Genomic DNA, 22923 nt, shown 5'->3' with positions numbered 1-22923 from the left:
ACTAAACCAAACTCAAGTTTCACACCAACTGCCTTTTGTCCATCACAGCTAATACTTATTTTCTCTCACAGTTTCAGTTTGTAAATTCTTATCTCAGCCTTTTCTACATTGGATTCTACCTCAAAGACATGGAGCGACTGAAAGAGGTAAGAAACAGCGAGGTCCGACAGTCACACAAATCCCTCTTCACCTCCACAATATTTTGTCATCCCAGCTTCTGTAAACCCCATCCTCATGTATTTTTTTTCCTCCACTCTGTCCACTATCCATCTCTGTTCTACGCGCATCCATACTGTACATGTATTATCCATGAATTCATGCACCCACCCATCCACCCATCCATTCATCCATCCATCCATTTCTCCATCCATCCATGGAAGATGCTGGTGGTCTTGTTTCTGGGTCAGAGTCTGCTCAGGCAGCTCAGGGACAACTTGCTGCCTTACCTCTTCCTCCAGATCCAGCTGCTACTGATCACACCCTGGTTTCTCAGGTCCAAAGTATGACCCCTGTTGCTCTGTCTGTAAGGGTGGGAAGTCAGAGGTCTATTCCAGACCACCCTTTGCAACCCGGCACTCATGCATGGCTCATGAAGGCCTTACGTGGCTCGATGTCACAAACGTGTATGAATTCAATTGGCTGCATTTGCCCGTTTGTGTGCATATATGGCCTGTTTGATACAATGCAGAATTTAAAACTTTTATGTCACATGAACTTAGTGTTTTGCCTGAAGGCTAGAGTCTATGCACTCTCTGGTAAATATCTATGTTGATTGTTAAGACTAACTTAACACTGCTCTTATCTCTTTGTGTAAGATAGCATTATGCCCTGATTGAGCCAAATGATCTTGGGCACAAGATCTACATTTGGTATTTATACAACATGGACGCTGGGCATGAAAATTGCATCTGCATGATTTGAAAAATAGCAATTTGGCGAAATCCTGTGCCGGGCGGAAGATAAGGCCCTGGATGTTACACTGTTTGTCGACTTTGCAGTTTAGCTTGTATGGCTTTATTTGTGTTTTGACCCCACTTCACTTGCCAGTGCTTTTCTGTTAATCTGATCTTCTGTTATTCACTTTATCTCCATGCACGTCATCCAAAAGTATTTGACAAGTGTTGTAGTCATGAATTTGACTATAATTCTTTCTGTGTTTTTGTTTTATTGTGGCTTGTGTGAATAGTTTTTGCAATAACATTCACGACCTCAATCTTGTGTTCTCACAGCTTCTGTAACACCCTTTTAATACCTGCCACCTCTCTCTCTAACAGAGTGTGTGACTCTGCCTGTCGCTATCCCCGAATCTGAAACACTACCAATGTACCTTTGTAGCACTGACACTTTAATGCTCTTACGTGTCTGTAATCCGATGGGGTTCTGTCCGGCTGCTGACTTGGTCGGTGTTTGTCTGAACTCTGTGCTGTGTGGTGACTGGACCAATTGGTTCAAGTAGGTGGCAAAAGCAGAATAGCATCAACTCATATGTTCTACTCATGACCTTGTCAGGTGATTATATTCAGTAAGGTTTATCTAAATGAGGGTTTTGTGTGTGTGCTGTGCTGTAACCACAGTACAGTGTGTCAGCATTATTTGCCTGCACTGTGCAGAGCTCTATTACTTTGTCTGCAATCTTGTAAAATGCATTATCACTTATGTAAGTACTACACATGCGTTCAAGGGGCTCTCAGCCCAGGGCTTTTGGGATGTTGTCTCGAACCAATGTAGTTATTTTGAGCAGTTGTTTGTCTGGGTCTTGTATTTGTACTGCAAGTGTTCACCTATGTCAGACCTATGTCACCTATGTCAGACCTATGTCAACTATGTCAGACCTATGTCACCTATGTCAGATGTTGATGTCAGTTGCCTGTAGTTTTCCTGGACTTGAGTTTACATGCAGTGTGTTCTGGTTTGGCACGTCCTGCATTTGCACTTGTGAGTTGCCCTGAGAGTTTGTCATCTGTCCTCCCTCTGTCACGCTGACCATCCATCCACCTGTTTCCATGACCTTGAGCTTAAATTGTTGCTCTTTAGACAATACTTTATTTTGGATGTCCTCATTTTGTCATACAGTACACTCTTCTGTCTTCACAAACAATCACATTATCTTATGACCGTTTTTTCTCTTCGCCATGTCTCAGATGCTGGCCACTCTGCTCATCATGCGCCAGTTTCTCCAGAACGTGAAGGAGGTGCTTCAGCCTTACCTGTATGAGCGCCACAAGCTGGGTGAGCTCACCCTACGGGCCGTGTGGGACCTGCTCCTGTCGGCGTTGCTCAAATATGTCCGGCTGGCGGCAGGAAAAGCCCAGCCGTCTACCCCCGACCAGACCATGCCAGGGCCTGGCCTGAGGGGCACCAGACCTGGTGTGGGACAGCCGGACAGGAGGTGAAAATTATGCAGATCAATGAAAACTAATGTGTAATTTATACATCTGGTAATAAAAGTGCTATTACTACGTATGTCTGGGGTGATAATGCCATTACACTCGTTGACCTAACTAGGACACGAAAGCATGAATTTATTAATGACAAATTAATTCTAAAAAACACATAATGACATATGTACTATAATTCAGCAGCTATGGTTGTCTTAACAATGAACCAGACCAAACAAGTTGTCTCTCCGTCTCAGGGAAAAGAAGTGCTTAAATGGTGGCTGTGGGGTCCCTGACGATGAGGAGGGAGGAGAGAGGGACGAGGCCGACAGTGGGAGGTTCAGTGAAGGAGAGACGGAGGAGGAGAGTGTGATTGACTGTGGTTTGAAGTTGAGAAAGGTCAGCTTCATAGAGAAGGTACCTAATGTTGTTTCATGTAGTCTGTTCATGGGCGTCAGATAGAGTTGCACCGATACCGATACCGTATCGGTATCGGCTACCGATATGACTTATTTCACGTATTGGATATCGGACATGACATAACCAATCCACGTTCCGATAAAAAAAAGTAAAAAAAAAAAAAAAAAAGCTGCAATACCCTGCCATACCCAATTGACGCCTCTGATTTGTAGGTATTTTCTTTTGGTGATAGATCATAGTGTATTTGTTTTTTTTCTACTGTTATTGTACTTTAAAATATTCAGTAATAAATGTCTTTAATTGAAAGGTAATGCATTTTTTTTTTTATTTAAAGTTTTGCTCGGATATCGGCATATATATCGGATATCGAAAAATATCCTAATTGATATATCAGCTCATGTGCCGCATTGGTTCACTTCTGCATAATATTGTAAAGACCCAATGGACAGAGAAGGACTTCTCAGCATGCCTCAAGCCACACACTATTTTCTTTTTTGAATTGTTGTTATTTGAATCGGGAACTGGGTTACATGAATATCACACTTACAGTACGTCACACTCACCATGACATAAGAGCAAAATGGCCACCATGTGAATATGGTACATTTTACAAGATGTTGATTTAAACACTTTTTAAAGGACAGTGCTATACAACTGAAAGTTTTTCTTCGTCCTCTTCTTTAGGTGGACAGGAGGCAAGCAGCCTGCAGCGGCCCACCAATAGAGGACAGCTTCCTCGACGAGGGCAGCCCCACCATGGTGGAGAAAGGGATGGACCCAGCCTCCGTGTTTGAGATGTGTGACGACGATGACGAGGACATGAAGGAGCCTGGTACTGGAGTCGCATTGGCAGCGTCCGAGGGTTTCATTGCCGCGGCGGCCGCCACCGCTGCCGCCGCGGCCACCGCCGCCCCTCTACCCTCTGGGTCAGAGAGCACCACGACGCTGCGACACAGACGGAGGGGCAGGAGCTTGGAAAGGGTGGAGCCTAAACCCAAGAGGGGGTCATGGATTGACCCGCCCGAAGAGAGAGAGAGCGTCACCCTCACTCAGGCCGAGATAGAGAGTTGCATGCAATCGTACGAGGTAGGGAGGACCAATGCGCCAACAAACATGCTACTCTGTTACTGCGCTACAGTATGTGAATTGAGACTCTGACCTAACATGATCCTGTCACAGTTGTCAAAAAACCTTCCAATTACGATGGAGAGACTGAGTGAGTGTATAGTTTAGAAGAATGAGACATTTTTAGTCCTCATCAGTCTAAATGGAACTCAGGGGTTTAAGTCCAGTTCCGAAATTGTTCGTGTAGGTTAGCAGTGTTTCATGACAGCTTGGTCACACTCATTTACTCACCCACTTAAAGGACGACTTCACCGATTTTCAACCTATCTTCATATAATTGGTCCTCACTAATACTCATGATAAAATGGTTAAAAAAAAATACTCGGTCTGTGTCTCAGAGGAGAGCTGTGGACAGTTCAGAGTCCCGTCTACCAGTGACATCATCAATGGGGAATCCAAGCTAATAGAAACTGCAGGCTTTCTATTCCTGGAAAGTTGCAATGCAATAAAAGAAGCCATTGTTCTCGTGTTGATAAAAATCTAAATAAAAAATTTGAAATCTTGTTGGAAAAAAAAATCATGCCTAACGATGATGTCACTGGTAGACGGGTTTCTGGACTGTCCACAGCCCTCCTATGAGACACAGACCAAGTAGAAAGAAATTGTACCATTTTATCATGAGTATTAGTGAGGACCAATTATATGAAGATAGGTTGAAAATGGGTGAAGTCGTCCTTTAAAGGGGACCACGGTTTTCTTACCTTTTCTATGATGTTATGATATGAATGGTACAGTAGAAAAATGGCGTAACTCCATCTGGGTCCGCCACAGCTAAAAACGCCAATAGGCCGAGACGTCCGGTGGGGAACATTCAAGACAATCACATTGCATAGTGTTCTGTCACTGTGAATGTCAGATCTCACCAAAAAAAAAGCTATCAAAATATGCGATCTAGCGCAAGGCCTATTGGCGCGCGTTTTTTGCTGTGTTATTCAGTGTTATTCATTTTTCTTACTGCACCATTCATCCTAGGATATCATAACATCATAGAAAGGGTAAGAAAACCATGGTCCAAAATTCCCCTTTAACCCATTTAGACCTGAGGCCGAATCTAAAAACGCCTTCTAAATCCTGACCTAAAGGTTTAAACTTCAAATATGTATTCAAAAATTACCCAAAATGTATGTTGCTATTTACTGTACACAGCAACAGGACGGGAACCCCAAAAGGGGTTCCCGTCCTGAAAGGTATAGTTAGAAATAGGGGTTCCCGCCCAAAATGGGTTAAGATACGACTGTCCGGAATGTAAGAGACTTAATTCTAATAGGCATTCAAGTTATTTACTGCAGGAGGTGAATTGGTGTTATGCAGTACTTGGCTAAGTTCCTTTATGTACTGTGGGGGTTGACACATATCAGTGAGTTACCAAGTCAACTTCCCCAAGTCTGAAGTATTTTCCAATCTTCCAGTTACAATAGTGTGTCTGGTCCATAGAGAATTGTCTAAGTCACTTTAGTGACTAGAGAATGACACAGTTTGTTTCCCCCTTCAGGACACCTTCCAGGACTACCAGGAGATGTTTGTCCAGTTTGGCTATGTGGTGCTCTTCTCCTCAGCCTTCCCACTGGCTGCAATGTGCGCTCTCATCAACAACATCATTGAGATCCGCAGTGACGCCTTCAAGCTGTGCACTGGCCTACAGCGACCCTTTGGAATCAGGGTAGAGAGCATCGGCCAGTGGCAGGTCAGAGGCACATTACATACACCTAGGCCTGACCTCGACTAAGTCGACTAGTCGACTGGTTAGTCGCGGGGGGTCCGAGCCGACTGCGTGACTAGAGTCTTAGTCGACTAGAGTCGACTCTTAGTCGACTCTAGTCGACTAAGACTAGAGTCTTAGTCGACTAGAGTCGACTAAGACTTTTTTTTTTTTTTTTTTTTTTTTAATGGCCAAAAATGTTTTAAATTGTTTTTTGGCCAAGTCTACACCTGCAACCACACGTAACTTCCACTTTATTCTTCTTATTCCTCGTCTTTGTATTGGTATTGTTTGTGTTGGAGCGCCTCAGTGCGGCTGCAGAGTTCATGTGCAACCTCTTCCAGAGAGAGATAGAGACACTAGAAACTCTGCTGGAGACACAAAACAAACTGTGTAGACTTGGCCCTTTGAAATAAAATGTATTTTGGCCCTTTTTTTTTTATATTAGTCGACTGCCAGTCGACTATTGGCAATTAGTCGCCAATTAGATTCGACTAAACAAATCCTTAGTCGGGGACAGGCCTACTGAGCACGGGCTCCAAATATGTTTCCTGCTTGGGATAGAAATTCCACTGGCTTCGGATGCTGTCAATGCACTGAATGGGACATTATCACGTTTAATCAGACTATTGATTGGTCTAAGTAGATAAGATACTGACCTACCCACGTTTTAATCAGACTATTGATTGGTGAGATACTGACCTACCCGGGGGCAAACGCTCAACCCAAAACATGATTTACGATTCTCGTGCCTATATCGGTACATAACTCTGAGTCGGCACGAGAGGCACCACCGAAAGAGCTAAAGCGAGCGAGTTGCCTTGCCGAACGTTGACGCGCGCGCCTCCGACGCGGTCCAAAACTATACTTTATACAAAACACCTACTGAGCCCCGTCGGTAGGTCAGTATCTCACCAATCAATAGTCTGATTAAACGTGGGTAGGTCAGTATCTCACCTACTTAGACCAATCAATAGATTAAACGTGATAATGTCCCATTCAGTGCATTGACAGCATCCGAAAAGGGTGGAAATTCAGTGAATTCAGTGTCGCATTGGAATGTATGCTTTGTTAAAACAACAGTATTCCTTCATGTCATATAGTGGATATTCAGGTTAATAATTATCCACTTTTGTTCCCTATAGTTTATTAGGAGATTTAAGATAAGTGGTGGTTTGATAATTACATGACATATTTTAATATATATTTTAAGTTATTTTCTGCAAAATATAGAATTTTGTGAAATTATAAAATTGTCATTTTCATAGAGTAGCATAACATACATGAATGTTTGTCTCTGTGCAGACTGCTATGGAAACCATGGGCCTGATTGCAATTATAGTCAACTGTTACCTGATTGGTCAGTGTGGTCAACTACAACGTCTCTTCCCCTGGCTCAGTCCTGAGATGGCCATCATCTCTATCGTCATTCTTGAGGTACTACAGCACACACAAGTTGAGATGTTCTGTCTGATAACCAGGCATCTCAACCATCTCTACAGGCCCTATATTACACCCCTGGTGCAAAGTGTAGCGCAAGTGTCATTGTAATTTGACTAAACACAACACATGACTACTTCAGACCAGACACAACCCCTTTGAGCCTTGCGCCTTACTTTGCACCCAGATAATGCGCCGTCTAACTAGCAAAATTGGAGTTGGACACGCACAAATGCACTTTAGACCTTGCATCACCATGCGCCTGATTGACTAAATAAGGCCCTTGGTCTGTTATTGTTAACAAAATGAACCCTGTATTTAGGCTTCAGTTCAACATCTCAACGATGTGATATTGAGCATCCTTGCTTTGCAGAGATTTATGTGAATGAGAATAATGCATGATAAGGTTACATTTGTTACGTAATTGATGTATGGATAAGTAGCAGGTTAAGAGATGATAGCATGGGCATAATTTTATATATATTTCTGTTGGTGCTGAAAGATATTAATGAGCAGTATGTGTATGTGGCCTATGTATCTGTGCCCGATATCAACTAAGATCTATGAGCATCCATGCTACTCCAGGATGTAAGATAACATTGGGCCAGTTTTGTTGGAGTGCTACAGTAAATTTAGACATACTGCGCATATAACTGTTAACCAAGGGTTTCTGATATTTGAGATGTATTTTACTTATCATGTTAGACACAGGAAAAGTCTCCAGAGGTCAAACACACTATGGTTTGAATATACTGAGACACTACTTAACTACTGTCAGTACAGTGTTGTGTAGGACATACAGCTTTGAGTCTATATTCAGACAGAGGTAAAACAGCCTACAGCTCTGACCTGGCCTGATAATGAAGTCAGGCCTGGCAGAGAGAGAATGTTGTGACCCGAATATGGATGTGCCAGCATCAACTCAAGTAAAATCCCTGAAAGAGTATTTTTAGGCATACTCTGTTTTGGTTCTCTTTGCATATACTGGACAATACCATGCATTCTTTTTCTCTTTAATGTGACCTTTTCTAAAACCTTTTCTTACCCCCATCCATTCCATCTGTCCATGTTTCTACATTCGTCTGTCTGTCTGGATATCGATCTGCCTGCTTGGCTGTCTGTCTGTAGCACTTTGCCATCCTCCTGAAGTACGTCATTCATGTTGCCATACCTGACATTCCTACCTGGGTTGGAGAGGAGATGGCTAAACTGGACTATCAGCGCAGGGAGGCCTTCAAGGTAAACCACAGGACAACTTAAAGCTCTGCTTGCATTGCAATCCTCTTTTACATCATGTCTTAGTACCAGTTAGTTGCAAATTGGGAGATAAAAGTGAGTAATTTGAACAGTTGGAACAAGCCTTAATTATAATTGTGTGTACTGTATGTAGATTGCCCGAATCGTGTCAGCATCACCACAATTCAGTGTATGGAAATGTACTGTATGCAGAAGTAATCCTCACAGAGGTTACATTTTTTTACTGCTGTACTTGCTGCCCTGTGGCTTTCTTGAAAGAGATGAAGAGAGGTGAAATTGCAACCAGGAGGTGCAAAGAATAGTCCAGCAAGTGGACATTTGAGAGACACAAATTTGGTGCGATCGCATGTCTAGTCAATGCTATGTTAAAAATAAGTCTGCAGTGGCCCCTGCAGTAATAATGCAGGATTTTTGGGAAGCTAACACTGCAGCATTGTGAATGGTGAGCCGGGGTTATGGTTATTGATGCGACGCATTGTAAGCTTGTAGATTGGCTATTTTCGGCGAGCAACATCGTCGTACGCCAAAGTTAAATCAGGCTTTAGAGCTGATGCTTTTCAGTACAGCTAACATTCTCCCTCTCTCCTCTCTGCAGAAGCACGAGCGGCACGCACAGCAGCACTACCAGCAGCTGCAGAGGAAAAAGAGAGAGGAGGAGGAGAGACAGAGGCAGGTAGAGCACCACCTGGCCCGCAGAGAGAGGGATCGAGAGGACGCCAAATCAAGCGAATCCTCAGCGGACCACCACCACGACAAGGCTCACGGCAGCAAATCGCGCTCCGGGGGTGGCGAGGGAGGAAAGGGCAGCGGCTCGGACAAGCCCAAGAGACCCAGCTCTCTGCTGGCCAATAACAATGTGATGAAGCTGAAACAGATCATCCCGCTTCAGAGTAAGTTCTCCTCGGGCGCCCGGTCGCCTCAGTCGCCCACCGGCAGCGAGGCCAAGCTCCCCGGGTTCCTGAGCTTCAAGTTCCTCAAATCGCCGGAAAACAAGAAGGAAGCAGCGGCCGCCGCCGCTGCCGCCACGGTGGCTAACACTACGGCGACAGCATCATCATCATCAGGTAGCGTCTCCCAGGAACGTTCCCAGTCACCCACCAAAGCCTTTAATCCCGGGAAACTCTTTAACTTTGGCAAGTCGGAGGGGGGGACGTGCGTGAACGGGGCTCAGATGCCCAAGCCTGGTGAAGGATCTTCATCACTGGCATCAGACAGACAGCTGACCAGGTCTGACCTGAACGGGGTTCCCGATGAGATCCCCTCTCCTGGAAGGGAAGACTCTCATAACGGACATCCAACAGACTTTGACCCAACAGGCCACAAAGTCTAAGTAGTGCCAGAAAGAACCAACCCCAATTTAATTATTATCTTAATGGAAGAAGTGAGGCATTTACTGTGAGGAAAAGGCCTGACCTCCCCTCTTCCATGCCGTCACAGGCCATGTGTATGTGGCCATGAAGCAGAGTGAAGAAAAGTGAGGAATAATGCCGGCTGTTGACTCGGTCCGTGGTCCACTCTTTTTTGCGGGGAACCAAAATACAGGCTTTTTAAGAAAGACATAAGCCGTCATATCATGCCCCCAAACACATACAAACACACACACATACAAACAAACAAACAAACAAACAAACAAACAAACAAACCCTTCCTTGTCTGCAATACACAAAGAAATGCATGAGCTGCGTTTCTGATACTTTTAAGCCTTTAAAGTGGAGAGCTGTATTTCTTGATTTCTTTTAGTCAGAAATTGTAAGCATCTTGGTGGCCTGCCACTGGAACATAGCCTGTTGAGGAATAAGAAAAAACAAAACACAAAAACAGTGGTGTAAGAGTTTCATCAGTTAGCTACTGAGTGCATTCTCAGCGATCACAAAAAAAAAATTGATCATTAGATATGCCTCATTTCACCTGTGAGGGATTCTTGGGCCCTTCATTTTTATATATTCAAGTGGGAAGATTGGAGAAGTTGAGCAATATCAATCAGTGTTTTAATTACAAACAGCACCGAATATCTAATCTGTCATCTCATGAACATGCCCTCAAAAAGCACCTTGAGATGGCGGCAGCTTTATTTTCAAAGCAGAGGCGACATCAGAGCATTGTTGTTTTTTTCCCTCCTATCGTGATGGCAATAGCATATTCATTGGACAAAGTTGGTTCTCGATAGTATACTTTGAAGAAAGAGGAGAGTAAAAGAAAATAAACAAACAAAATGATGAAGGAAGCTGTAGTATACAAGAATTCATCCCAGGAGAAAGAACAGTGAAAGCAAGGAGGGCAGATGTGGACTTGGGTGATTTATATGGGGAACTAACTTGAGTATCAAACCTACATGTGTGTTGTTAGATATGGACAGTGTTTCCTTTCCACGCACAGCTCTAACTAGTCCTGGGGAAACGAGAGTAGAGATTTGTTTTTTGTTTTCTTTTTAAGTAACATTTGCACTAAAAACCTAACACCCTGCGTAGAAACACTTCTTTCAGCAGGGGAGAGGGCCAACACCAGCCTGCCTCATTACATTATGCAAAAGCTGGATTTTTTTCATTTCTTTTAACCATTTCACACTAAATGCTGTCTTTTCACCCCTCCCTGCTCGTTAACTGAGGGCTGGTCCCGGTCATTCAGATGAGGTATTCATGTACAGTAGTTGCCCATATTTATGTTGAGCAACATATCATTGTTTATGTGTACCTTTTGCTGTATTATGATATTACAACCCCATGTGATTGATGGAAGTTTCCTTTATTAACCAAAGCAGTACCCTTCTGATTCTTCTGTCAGCCCAAGTGATCTACACATATACAATAGTGCAGATTATGCTCTGTTACGCATGTGCATCGATATCAAGGATGTTTATAGTGCACATTGTGTCCTTGTGTAAACAACCCCAACAGTAACATACTACTATTTCATTACCACAGGGGCTCCAGAGGGTGGTGCCAGAGAGCTGTTGATTTATTTGCATACAACTTCTTTTTTTTCTTTTTTCTTATTCAGTGGGTCTGATTTATCGCTTTAGTTCCATCCCCAATCATTGGGCTGGACAGTGGCTACCAAATGGAAGGAACACATTTTACCACCACCACAGAATGTCTTGGGCATTTCGATTGATCACACACACCTTTACGAAACAGCACCAAGAAATGTTGCACTGCATAACACCATTGCAGGTTTAGCAGTCAAGGTGAAAAATGGAAACATTAACTATGCATCTTCATACCATCACCTCTAGCAAGGAGCTTGGCAATAACATTACGAGTAGTAGGAGACTCGGCTGTAGTATTCTGGTCTAGGTTAGACCCGTGCAGGTTGCACGCTCACGCTGCATTATCCCTAACTGAACTCTATGCATCACGGCCCTGTTGTCAACACACAACAGTACGGTATTTCTACCTGGCACCTTTAATTTCCACAGTCGCTGTAAGCTTTTTATTCTCTCTTCAATGTAGGCTGGATCTAATTCATGTATATATCATCTGTCTCTCTTGTCTAATATGAGGAAACTATTAGACAGGCGGTTCCAGAAGAGTTTCTCCATGTTAGACAATTACTCACAGGTGGCATAAGTTCCCTCATCTATCGCTGTGTGTACTCAAAATATGGACAGGAGTGGATCATGATGATGACATCAACTGGTGTTTTACTAAAGTACTTATTCTTTCATTATGTACTGTATGTATTAATAGCAGTACAATCTAACGATGAAACTATGCCATTCAGTTGGCTAAACAAAAAAAAGATTGGTAAAAATGTACTTCCACAGATCGACAAAACGAAACGTAGATTCTCTAACTTGTAAAATGCAATAAGGAAAGATAAAAGATGGTCATGTGGACGCAAGTCATTTTTACTGTGTCCTTTCATGTTAAGAAGGCTCTTTTGCTCATTTGTAAACCATAACTCATTAATGTAAAATGACTAGGGCAAGGCTGTGTCTTCATGTTAGAAATCATTCTCATAGGCTGGTTATTGTTAAGAGGGACGTTCCAGTGTAAAACATTATGCTCATTTAGTAGTGCTTGAGGCTTTCATGCAGATGTTGTTGGCTTAGTAAAGCTGGACAGAGCATATTCTTGTCCCAACGTTCATTTTTGACACATTTGGATTTCAGGGATGGGTGATTCTATGAGGCAATCCACTCCATATACATTATTTTCTGAAACTATAGTGGAAGGGATGCTTGTTCCTTTCAAAGCTGGATCGTTGGGCATAGCAACAAATCTGCCCGATTGTACAGATAATTATGAGGCTCAGTTGTTGAATTTTCCTCAAAGCAGGTGTCAGTTGAGGTAAATTTATATTGTCTAACCCCACAACAAATCATCCAAATCAGAGGGCATATATCAAAACACATCTATCAGTAGCATCAAACTCTCCCCTGCGCAGGTATCCTACACCAGTGGTTCTCAAACCTTTTCATTTTCAGGGACCCGCAAATGATGTATTTGGCCACGGACACCCATCAGAAAATGTTGTGCCAGAGACCCCAATAGAGGATTTGGGTTGTTACAAATATAAACATTGTTTAAAAAAATAATGAAAATAGCATATATACAAGCTCACACTTGTGAGCTTGTAGCTCTGCCATTTTAAAAATAGCCAATGTATATAGGGTTAAAGTGGTTAAACTTTAGCTGGGGACCCCCTGGTACCCCCTCAAGGACCCCTGGAGGTCCCCGAAACCCCCACTTTGAGAACCACTGTCCACACCATAATTTTGGTTCATTCTTATTGGCAGTCTCCCTATAGAGATGTAGGCTATGCGCATCAGTTCCAACGCCATCGTTTATCCAAGGACAACTTGGCGTCATAAGTACCACTCTACAATTGTAATTTGGAATCAATGAAGGACTAGCGATAGGTATATTATCAAATGAGGTTTATCTTAAGAATGGATGTGTGGTTAGATTCCCTACCCTAACCTCTAATGAAAGCCTCACGTACTGAAAAGACATCATATGCTCTTCCAATGTACCACTGTACAAAAAAAAAAAAAAAAAAACTTTTCAAGAAAAATGATTCTGGGAAATGGGATTATTTATTTCTTTTAATTTATTTTGTCATATTTTTGTAAGACCTGAAAAATAGATAATAAAACAATTTGAAATGCAAGTTGTGTTGTCTCCTAATTGTTGTATCAAAGCCAGAGATGCAAAAAGTAGGGAAAACCCAAATTGTTTCAGGCAGTTTTTTTTGTTTAATGCTTAATTTGATAAATATTTCTTTGTGGGAAAAATACATTCTTCAATAACTTCCAGATGACAACCCCATGATTTGTAAAGGCTAGATTAAGCACACATAACAAAACCTTGACATACCCCCAAATATTGGGTCTCTGATGCGCATAATAATCTTTCATTGGGATTTACTGAATCAGTCATCCGACTACAGCCATCCATAGATTCCATACATAAAAAATATCACATGGCCACAGTTGAGCTGAAATCCAGTTTTATTTGAACAAAGCTAAAAAGAACATGGTTGGCCAAATACACACAAGATGGGGCAAGGCTTGGGGTGATGCAGAACAGTCTATTCAAGCAGAAGCATACCATGGATTTACGCTTCCAAGCTAGACAAGTTACGTATACTGTAGTTATTATGAAGGAAGAACACTCAACACACAGTCAACCCACAGTGCAGCATCTACAGTAAAAAAAATAAAAGAAGGGAAAGAGGCCTTGCTGGGCAGTGTCAACGACATAAAAAAGAAATCAATATTCAGCGTTGTTCAGTATGACACCAATACAAACTGAATCTCAAGAACAAGGCAGGATGGCAACAGCACTTTGCAGTGCATGCTTATTTTGTGCATTCAATGGCAGATCTCAGAATATGTTTTAGCCACAGGAACCCTAGAGTTCCTCTTCTGGGGGCGAACATTCGGGGAAAATAGCATATCTACAAGCTCACAACATTGCAACGCATTGTGAGCTTGTAGGTTGGCTATATTGGCTACTGTCAGTGAAAGAAATTGGTGGACTGGGGAAAAAAGGAGCGGACCTAATATAGAGCCATAGGGGACCCCGGTCAAATAAGTATATAGGGTTTAAATGGTTAAAGTCCCCCTGTTCCTTCTAAGCAGAGCTCTCGATAACAATCTTCCAGGACCATCACCAGAAGGGTACAACCAAGGAATCTATCCCAGCCAAGAGGCAAGCAAGGCCCAAAGTGGCCAAGCCACAATGAATTATAGGCAGTTAATTCCCTAAGTCATTGATAACTCCCACCCCCGATGTCAACATTCATATTTGGCCCTAGGGACACTTAAGCATTCCTGAAAACAACATGCAAGGCAAGATAACATCCACTGGACATGAGAGCTCTTCTCTTTTACTTAATTGCCTACAATATCCATTTACAGGTTATTTTACAAAAAAGCAGATACAATGTTATTTCACTGGATGAACTACATCTGGCACTGGCTACTATTTACAAACATCTTGATATTTCTTTCCTAGCCTACATATGCACTGCGCATTTATTCCCCACCTGTGCCATTGTCTACTTGTGCAGATAAATTCAATTAGTCGAGTTGGCAATGTAACATTTACAACAACTCTGAGAGCACTAAGCACTTGTCAACATTTGTTTTGCAGTTACAATACTTTCTTCCTCCTTTCTCTCATCAAGAGCAGCCAACCTTTGTAGCACAAGTTGTTGGAGGGCCCACCTGTCATAAGTCACCTTTGAAAGCCTGGAGGCAGTGTTAGATGTAAAATAATTTCTGAAAAAACTCCGCCCCAAAGCAGAATGGAGGTATGTATTTTGACCTTTAACTCAAATGAAGGGGGAATCGTGGAAGAGTTTCTCCTTATGTTGTGCTGTTCTTCACAGTGCATCCTTGGGTCCATTGAAGCAAACAGTGTGGAGAAATGCGATGTCCCCCCCATGTGGTTGCAGGGTGGACAGTGAAACCGAGAAGGTTGAGCACTGTGGCAAGCAGGAAGCTTATTGCCAAACAGGACAAAACAATAAACATTATAATAAAAATAAAAATCGTAACAAAAATGTTTTCTTCCCATACATCAGGACAGACACTCTACAGTAGCTTGTTTTTTTTCCTTTTTTACATAAAGCTACACTAGTTACATGTCAGTATGTAACTGTTTTTAAGAGTAGTGTAGTGTCTGGCTCTTATCTGTCAAGTGTCTGATGCTTGATGTGCTCCGACACTCAATCAATCATGCAAGTAATACATACATACATACATACTCACGACCTTAGCATGTGCACAATCATACTCACAATACATACACATTGAGAGTATGACCAAACTAAATGAGGGCAGCACCACTAATAGTGGCTCCAGTTTTGAGTAGATTTTTCTGACATGATTAAGGTTGTTTCCTATATACCAAGATAAATATGAATAATGATTTTGAGAGGCCTTTGAGGGAAAATGCAGTAAAGGGGATATTTGCATATTATGCAATAAATACTTAAGGGGGACTTTAAGTTATATGAACTTGCAATTAAATCACCTAAATAACACTAGTCCTTCTCGCAGCTGGCCTGGGTTTGAATCTACCCGAGACCCTTTACTGCATGTCAATAGTAAGCTTTAATGTCAGGGGGGATTAGAGAACCACCAGTAACCTTCATCGTGATGAGACTTTACTTAGATTGACCATACTCTGTGAACACACACACACACACACACACACACGCACACACACACGCACACACACACACCTATGAGTCCTCATTCATCTCTTGGCTATCTGTCCTGGCAATCTTCCTTGGAGGTGCTGGGCTATCCCCCTCTCCCTGCTCCTGTTCCCTCTTCTTTGCTGCATTCTGTTCAACAGAAAGTTAAAGACAACAGAATAAAATCAGACATCATTATCCGATTGACCATTCAACTACAGTGGACCACAGGTTAAGATTCAATTTTGCAGTTGTTTGGACAAATATTTCAACTCACTGTTGAAGCCAAAAACATTAAAGGGATATTAATGATGTGTAATGTACAGAATAGCCTTCCCCTAGGTTCAAGTTAATATGCTTTTGCAGTGCAGGCTGATTGCAGAGAGGAGAGAGATGAGGATGAGGATAGAACAGCCAGGTGTGTCCGCGACTCACGAATGAGAGCACGGTTTACGGACGGTAACTCCATCATTCCATTCGGTTTGGTGCGCCAAGTTATTATAACTCCCATACCCCCTGTTTGCGTCTAGTCGGAACACGAAGGGATCGCAGGACAGATTGAGTGTGTGAGAGAGCGCAGTTACATTATTAAATAAAATAAAATAAATAAGGTGGCACCTGCTTATTTCTAGTCCCTGGACAAGGATGTCTGTATGACTTATTTTTTGCTGTACATAAGTCCCAGGTGTATATCCTGAGTTTCATAAAACCTGAATTTATACTTCGTGCACGATGTGTAGCCAACCGAAAAAAGCAATCTAAAACATATCTCAAACAACGCGTCGACAAGAAAGTTCAACGGTCATATAATCAAATCAAAGCCAAGGGAGAAATAATTGTGTGCGGCTGACTATACACACAGCACAGACCATCTAGAATGCATGTGCACTGCAGTTTAGACAAACACAGAGGAGGGAGCGCACACCTGTGTTGATGAGGTGCGGACCACGGCAGGTAATAGCAAAACTTTGGTTTCTTTTAACAAACTTATGCACGTGGCTAAGAGCTGTGCGGCCTCATTCTTTTTCAATAGCACTGCAGTTTAGACCACATCAGCGGCCAAATTGCGTAAAAATAATAAAAATACAATTGTTATTTTCTAATTATTAAAACTATAATTGGGCTCACCCACCTCTGATCAAAGTTAGGCGTCTATGGTACAGGCTCTAGTTCAACTACCAAAATGTTCCACTAAAAAAAATTCATCCCACCCAATAACAGAATTCTTTCTGTGTACACATATTATGAACTTACTGATCTAGAATTTGATACTCATTTTAATTTCAATAAGAGAACCTTCCCTGGCACAAAACCAGTATGAAAAAGAATAATAACTGAATTTAAGAGGCTAATACATCAAGCTGAAGAATATGAAGAATTTAATTCATAGCCAACAACAACCTTCCAAATGATTTGATTCCATTGTCTAGTTAAAAATAAAAGGTCATAACAGCCAAAGTGGCATCATTTATTTAAAATGGAAACTCAGCAAATCTGTGAATTTGACCAAAGACGCATATCACATCACACTGAATCTGGTCTCACGGAGAGAATCTCCTGTTTTTGTGAGTCTATACACACTTCCAACTTTAACATCAGACACTATATTGTGTATCCTATATGTAGAAGCCCATCAACAAGGTCTGGAGGCTCTTGAATACTTTGGAAATGCCAGACCAGTTCAAGCACCATCTCAAGCTGTATTGTCAATTTGTCATCTTGTATTGAAACAGAACTACTTCTTTTAATAAGAGATGTTATCTATAGCAGAAACAGACTACTGTGGGAAGAAATGTTTATCCCAGGAAAATAACATTTAAACTCTTTACAACAGTGGGAAAATTCCTCTTTGCCATGTGTTGCCACCTGGTGGAGATACTGTATATTGATTATGTATTTCTGTTGTGGCAAGCTACAACATAAGTCCAACATAAACCTTCTGAATATTTACCTGGTTAAAGAAGGTGTCAATTTGATTTCTGATCTGTATATCCACAGACCAGAACACATCTTTACATGCAAACAGTTACCACCCAACCTCTTTGAAAAAAGTAATAGTGTAAAACTGTAAGTGATGAAGCAATTATTATTTGTAAAACAGAAAATGTGATCATATATATATATATTGTAGAAAAGTGCATTCCCTAAAAGACCATATCACTGGAGCTCCACTAAAGAGCAGACATCTAGAACCTTGTGGTTAGAAATGTTATGGAGGGATTTCTCAGCCATCCGCGGAATACAAGGCATGGTGCAGAAAACAAGCAGAATGACGGAGAATTGTTGTAGTTTTCATCCCGGTCGCAGTCCGGATACGGAAACGGTCATGTGCAACGTGCGTGCATGTGCAGTATTGTGTGTGGATATAGTTTTGGCGGGTGTAGTTTTGGGGGTTGGCGGACGGCGCTTATTTAAAATGGATGGAAAACCGGCAGGCTTTTCACAGTGAATTCAGCACGAGTCATAACACTGGCAGTTTGATTGACAGCGATGGGCATAATGGAGTGATGCGTGCGCGTGTAAGACAGAGGCAGAGTGAGAGGGAGAGAGTCAGTGACAGAGAGAGACAGACTGTGTGTGTGTGTGTGTGTGTGTGTGTGTGTGTGTGTGTGTGTAAACTTTTTTATGATAGTATGTTTTTGTTGCACTTAAAATGCCTGAACTTATGCTGCAAAATAAATCTGCCCAATAGGGACAAAGAAAATGTTCATATTTTATAATCAGTAACATTGCCTCAATTAATAGGTTCCACATTGTTTTACAGTGTAAAAATATATTCTTAAGATATTTTAAAATACATTTACGTGAGCAGAAATGACAAACCAGATGACGGCTCCCTTTCTCAACTTTCAGGGGGTATAGTTCCAGACTATATAGCACTCAGAGATTGTGGAATTGTTGTCTGGCTACACAAGACTAACACTTTTATGAACAAGACCAGGAGACCTGGTTCTGCCAGACCCAGAATGAAGCTGATGAGCTTTACTTAATTACATACTTGTGACATAATAATGATGTCATGAATAGTTCGTGACGAAAGGGGACGAAAGGGGGACAGGCTTTTTTTGGCTGGGGCCGGAGGACAAAGTTTTGGCTGGGGCCGGAGGACAAAGTGACCATGCCCATGTATGGACGAAACAGGTACAAAGCCTCATGTAAGCCCGACCCCTTGGGTCTGGCAAACAGGTACAAAACATGTACTATGTCGCGGCTAAGCCGGACTTCACATGACGTGTCAGCCTGTGTATGCCCATGTATGGACGAAAGGGGGACAGACTTTTTTGGCTGGGGCCAAAGGGCCGGAGGACAAATGAACCATGCCCATATATGGACGAAACAGGTACAAAGCCTCATGTAAGCACGACCCCTTGGGTCTGGCAACAAAAATACATAAACTGTGCCTTTATTAATTATGTAAAAAAACGACAGGCATCGAGAAGCCTTGGTTTAATGAAGTGAAATTTCTTCCAGTACTTTAAATCGTTTTGCCAAATAATTTTTCACCATGAATTAAGACCAACAGGAAATTAACCATATGAAATTTACCGTCCCTATTGTGGGGTGAACATTTAGCTAAAGTAACAGATCTACAAACTCACAACACAGCCAAATATAGGGCCCTGGGGGACCCTGGTCAAGTATAAGTGGTTAAATGAGAGCTAATTGTATGTATGGTACATAAAAAGCTCCTTGCTCATGCTCACCTTTTTGTCCCACTGCTGATGAAGGTAGCGCAGGAGGATGTTGGTTTTCTCTGTTACAATAACTGAAGGATAGAAATAACCAAAAACTAGAGTCACCATTTTGAGCAAATTAGGATTTTATCATATAACATATTTCCAAAATATTGCTTTGCCATTGATTGTTTTTATTTCTCAAGTTTTACTGCCTAATTAAGTATTTGAAGCTGAGCTAATAAATGGTATCCTACAGTAAATTTAAATTAGAGCATATTGGAAAATGGTTTTGATACTTACTTTGTTCTGATGGGTATTCACGAGTTGGAAGATACACAGAGGGCCTCCGGTTCTGTGAATAAGGATTTAAACAGGTTGCAAAATTATATAATACAATAACGTTCTTGATTCATCAAATGTCTTCAGATATATACATATATATATATATTCTTCAGATAAAAGAAAAATGTTACATGTTGTTAACATGTGTGACATTTATTATTGCCTTTTGATAGGAGCTGGTAGCTCAGACCATTGCTCAGCTTTTTTTTCATAACTGGTATTTGGTAGCCAGTTTGTACTGACAAAACACTCATTATTCTCATTATCTGTTAACAAGAATCAAGAATAGACTTTACAGCAAGTCTGTGTAACTCCTATCAAGGCAAGAGTGACATATGTTGGTGTAAGTAAGCTACTCACAGATGCTTTACAAACAGAGTCTGCATGGAACCGGCTGAAATTGCTCTTGTTGTAAACAGGGAGCCCTTTCAAGAAATCTGCCTGTGGGAAGACAAGTTATGATATGAGAGGATGCCCAGTTGTTTGTCTTGTTGTGTAATCTTATACTATATGCCTTTCACTTTCATCTTGCAGCTGATCTAATATTAATAACAAACTGTCAACTAGCCTTTGACGGATGCCATCATCCCAAATACAAAAAAAAAAAGGTATACAAGGTTCCGAAAGGGGCTAACTGTCAACCTCCAGACTAATTTCTGTCTGATGTCAACCACTTGTCACATACCGTAGTGGCCAATGCCGTCTGTAAGACACGTTCTGATTTAAGGGCTATGGTGAAAATGAAACTGTAGCTACAGTTTGAACTAGTGTGAAATTATTCTGTCTCAACAATCAATGCTGAAATAGTTACAATTTGTATTGATTGGCCAAGGAGGACAGTCTGATGCAGAACATCAGGGAGATGATAATGATAATCTGGGTGGGGAGCCCCGGCAGATGACTGGGGACAATGGTCATTGAACCCACGCTGGGCGTTCCCCCGGATCTATCCTAACGAACAGGCCGATCGTTGCAACAACAACAACCCTCCAAGTAACGTTATCGATCACCCTTCAACCTTGGACTAACAGATGTCTGCAGGAATCTGAGGCGACGACATCCAATACTCAACAACTGAGAGCAGTCCGTCACACCCTGCTGCTGCTGCCGGGGTCTAGCCTGGGCGAATGAATGCCAACCAAGAAGCAGATGTACTGTAGTTAAAAGTAACAACTGCCAAAAGTTGTCCTCTGAGGAGCCAGGGGTCTTCAACGTTTTTCAGGCCAAGGACCCCTTCGCCGAGATACATATTGTTGCATACAATTGTGTTGCAGATTCAACTTGTCATAGATAGTTGGATTCAGTTTTAAACCCGCAATATTTAGTCAACTAAACGTTGGCTCTGTGCTTTTGGTCGGCTCTTTTCCCCTCTACAGCAACTCTGAAAATAGCCGATCTACAAGCTCACGCCTTGTGAGCTTGTAGATCTGCTATTTTCGGCAAATGTTCCCCATCGCACAAAGATTTTGGCGGACCTCCTGTAGTAACTGAGGACCTCCTAGGGGTCCCGGACCGTCTATTGAAGACCCCTGCTCTCTGAGCTATGGGGATATATTTTGTAGCGAACATTACAGGTTTGTGAATGCAAGTCCCACTTGGGTGGCGGTTACCTTCTCCATGATGACAACGGCAGTAATGATATCCAGTGTCGACACGCCGACTTGTGGAGCTGCCTGGCTCGCTGTGTAACGGTCGGTCGTGACGGCAGGCTGAGGCAGGGCAGTGTGTAACGCCGTGTTAGCCACGCTAGCTTCAACTAGCTAGCCGACACACACACACACACAATCTATCTTCTCAGTTCCCCGTGGAAAAATTACAATGTAAATAACACCCCTTCACGTGGAAATTGTTGTCGTCATTCTACACACGAATGGTCGTGGAAAAACGGTTTTAATATTGACATAAGACGTGTCCACGTTTGTGTTTAAGTGAGTTTTAGCCAGTGCTAGTTTACACAGGACTTCTTCTGCTAGCATGTCATGATGGCTGGAAGAAGGAGAAGGAGGTGACGTTTTATCAAGCCGCGCCCCCTATTGCGCCCATTGGCTTTCGGGCGTTTTCACGTGGTAATAGCTTGACGCGATATCCAATCAGAGATAAGGGGGGGCTTCGTGCATAATTGGTTTGAAGCACTTTAAGACATTGGCAACGGAGACCCACACACCACCACCCGGTTTATTAGGAACCTCTACTACCACCCATAGAGTTATGATATAAATATCGGCTACCACCTCTAGGGCTCAATGCCATTTCTGATCCGGTCGGAGCGGAATTACTTTACGTCATCAGGTGGCCGGAACCACCGGCACCGTGCACCTCCAAAATGATTCCCCTAGTTTAAAACTTGTTTAGTTTGGTATAATCGTTTCGTTTCTTTTGGTATAATAATGGTTTGGTATAACCATATTTTATTCTATCTCTTAGTGCGACTAGCGAGACTACACTAATTGATTTGCATTATGTGGGGAACAAAAACAATGCGACGCCAACCGGAACCCACCACCGGAACATGATTATTTTTTCCCTTTTTTCTAAACCGGATCACACGGCTCAGTTTAGAACGAATACCAGGCTTTCCTCCGCGGTGGAAAGGCTGGTGACGCGAGGTTACCTCCACCCCATAGCAACTGGATGTAGAAGCACAGCAAAATCCAATGTTAACAAAGTTAGGCTTATTCTATTCCAAATTGTGTTTTTTTTTTATTATTTTTTTATAACAATAGACTAGCACTAGCAGTATTCATGGTTAATTGGAATTGTATGTGGAATATATCATGTAGTGTTAAGGCAGTGCCAGCTGCCATTGCATGGTATTTGCCTTTTGTTGAAAGGACTCTGAATTCCTCAACTTTCCTCATTGTTTTCACACTTTCCACGACCGCTTCCACAGTGGTGTAGGATGACACTGAATGTCAGATCAAGGTCCCTTCTCTGG

The 22923-nt window shown here is 42.1% G+C and overlaps 2 protein-coding genes across 2 annotated transcripts in view; one reads left to right on the top strand and one right to left on the bottom strand.

Moving 5' to 3' along the window:
* The window catches only part of ano8b (anoctamin 8b), a 44655-nt gene extending 31417 nt beyond the window's left edge, over positions 1-13238 (top strand). Inside the window, exons 12-19 of the mRNA XM_080429760.1 lie at positions 72-146; positions 2142-2389; positions 2636-2795; positions 3483-3884; positions 5416-5607; positions 6928-7059; positions 8191-8301; positions 8915-13238. Coding sequence (XP_080285886.1) covers positions 72-146; positions 2142-2389; positions 2636-2795; positions 3483-3884; positions 5416-5607; positions 6928-7059; positions 8191-8301; positions 8915-9649 — 2055 coding nt within the window. The 3' untranslated portion in view covers positions 9650-13238. The remainder of the gene's footprint in view (positions 1-71; positions 147-2141; positions 2390-2635; positions 2796-3482; positions 3885-5415; positions 5608-6927; positions 7060-8190; positions 8302-8914) is intronic.
* Positions 13239-13566: 328 nt separating this feature from the next.
* On the bottom strand, positions 13567-21963 carry dda1 (DET1 and DDB1 associated 1). The gene is made up of 5 exons (XM_080430231.1): positions 21599-21963; positions 20349-20429; positions 19947-19998; positions 19674-19735; positions 13567-16119 (listed from the first exon to the last, which is right to left on the bottom strand). Exons 1-5 carry the CDS (start codon positions 21605-21607, stop codon positions 16015-16017), a joined length of 309 nt encoding a protein of 102 aa, XP_080286357.1. The 5' UTR covers positions 21608-21963; the 3' UTR covers positions 13567-16014.
* Positions 21964-22923: the final 960 nt, after the last annotated feature.

Source organism: Gymnoscopelus braueri (assembly GCF_963280865.1).
Source record: "Gymnoscopelus braueri genome assembly, chromosome: 6".
In the NCBI taxonomy this organism is placed as follows: domain Eukaryota; kingdom Metazoa; phylum Chordata; class Actinopteri; order Myctophiformes; family Myctophidae; genus Gymnoscopelus; species Gymnoscopelus braueri.
Note: the sequence above shows the minus strand (reverse complement) of the source record. Positions and strands in the feature narration are given on the sequence as shown.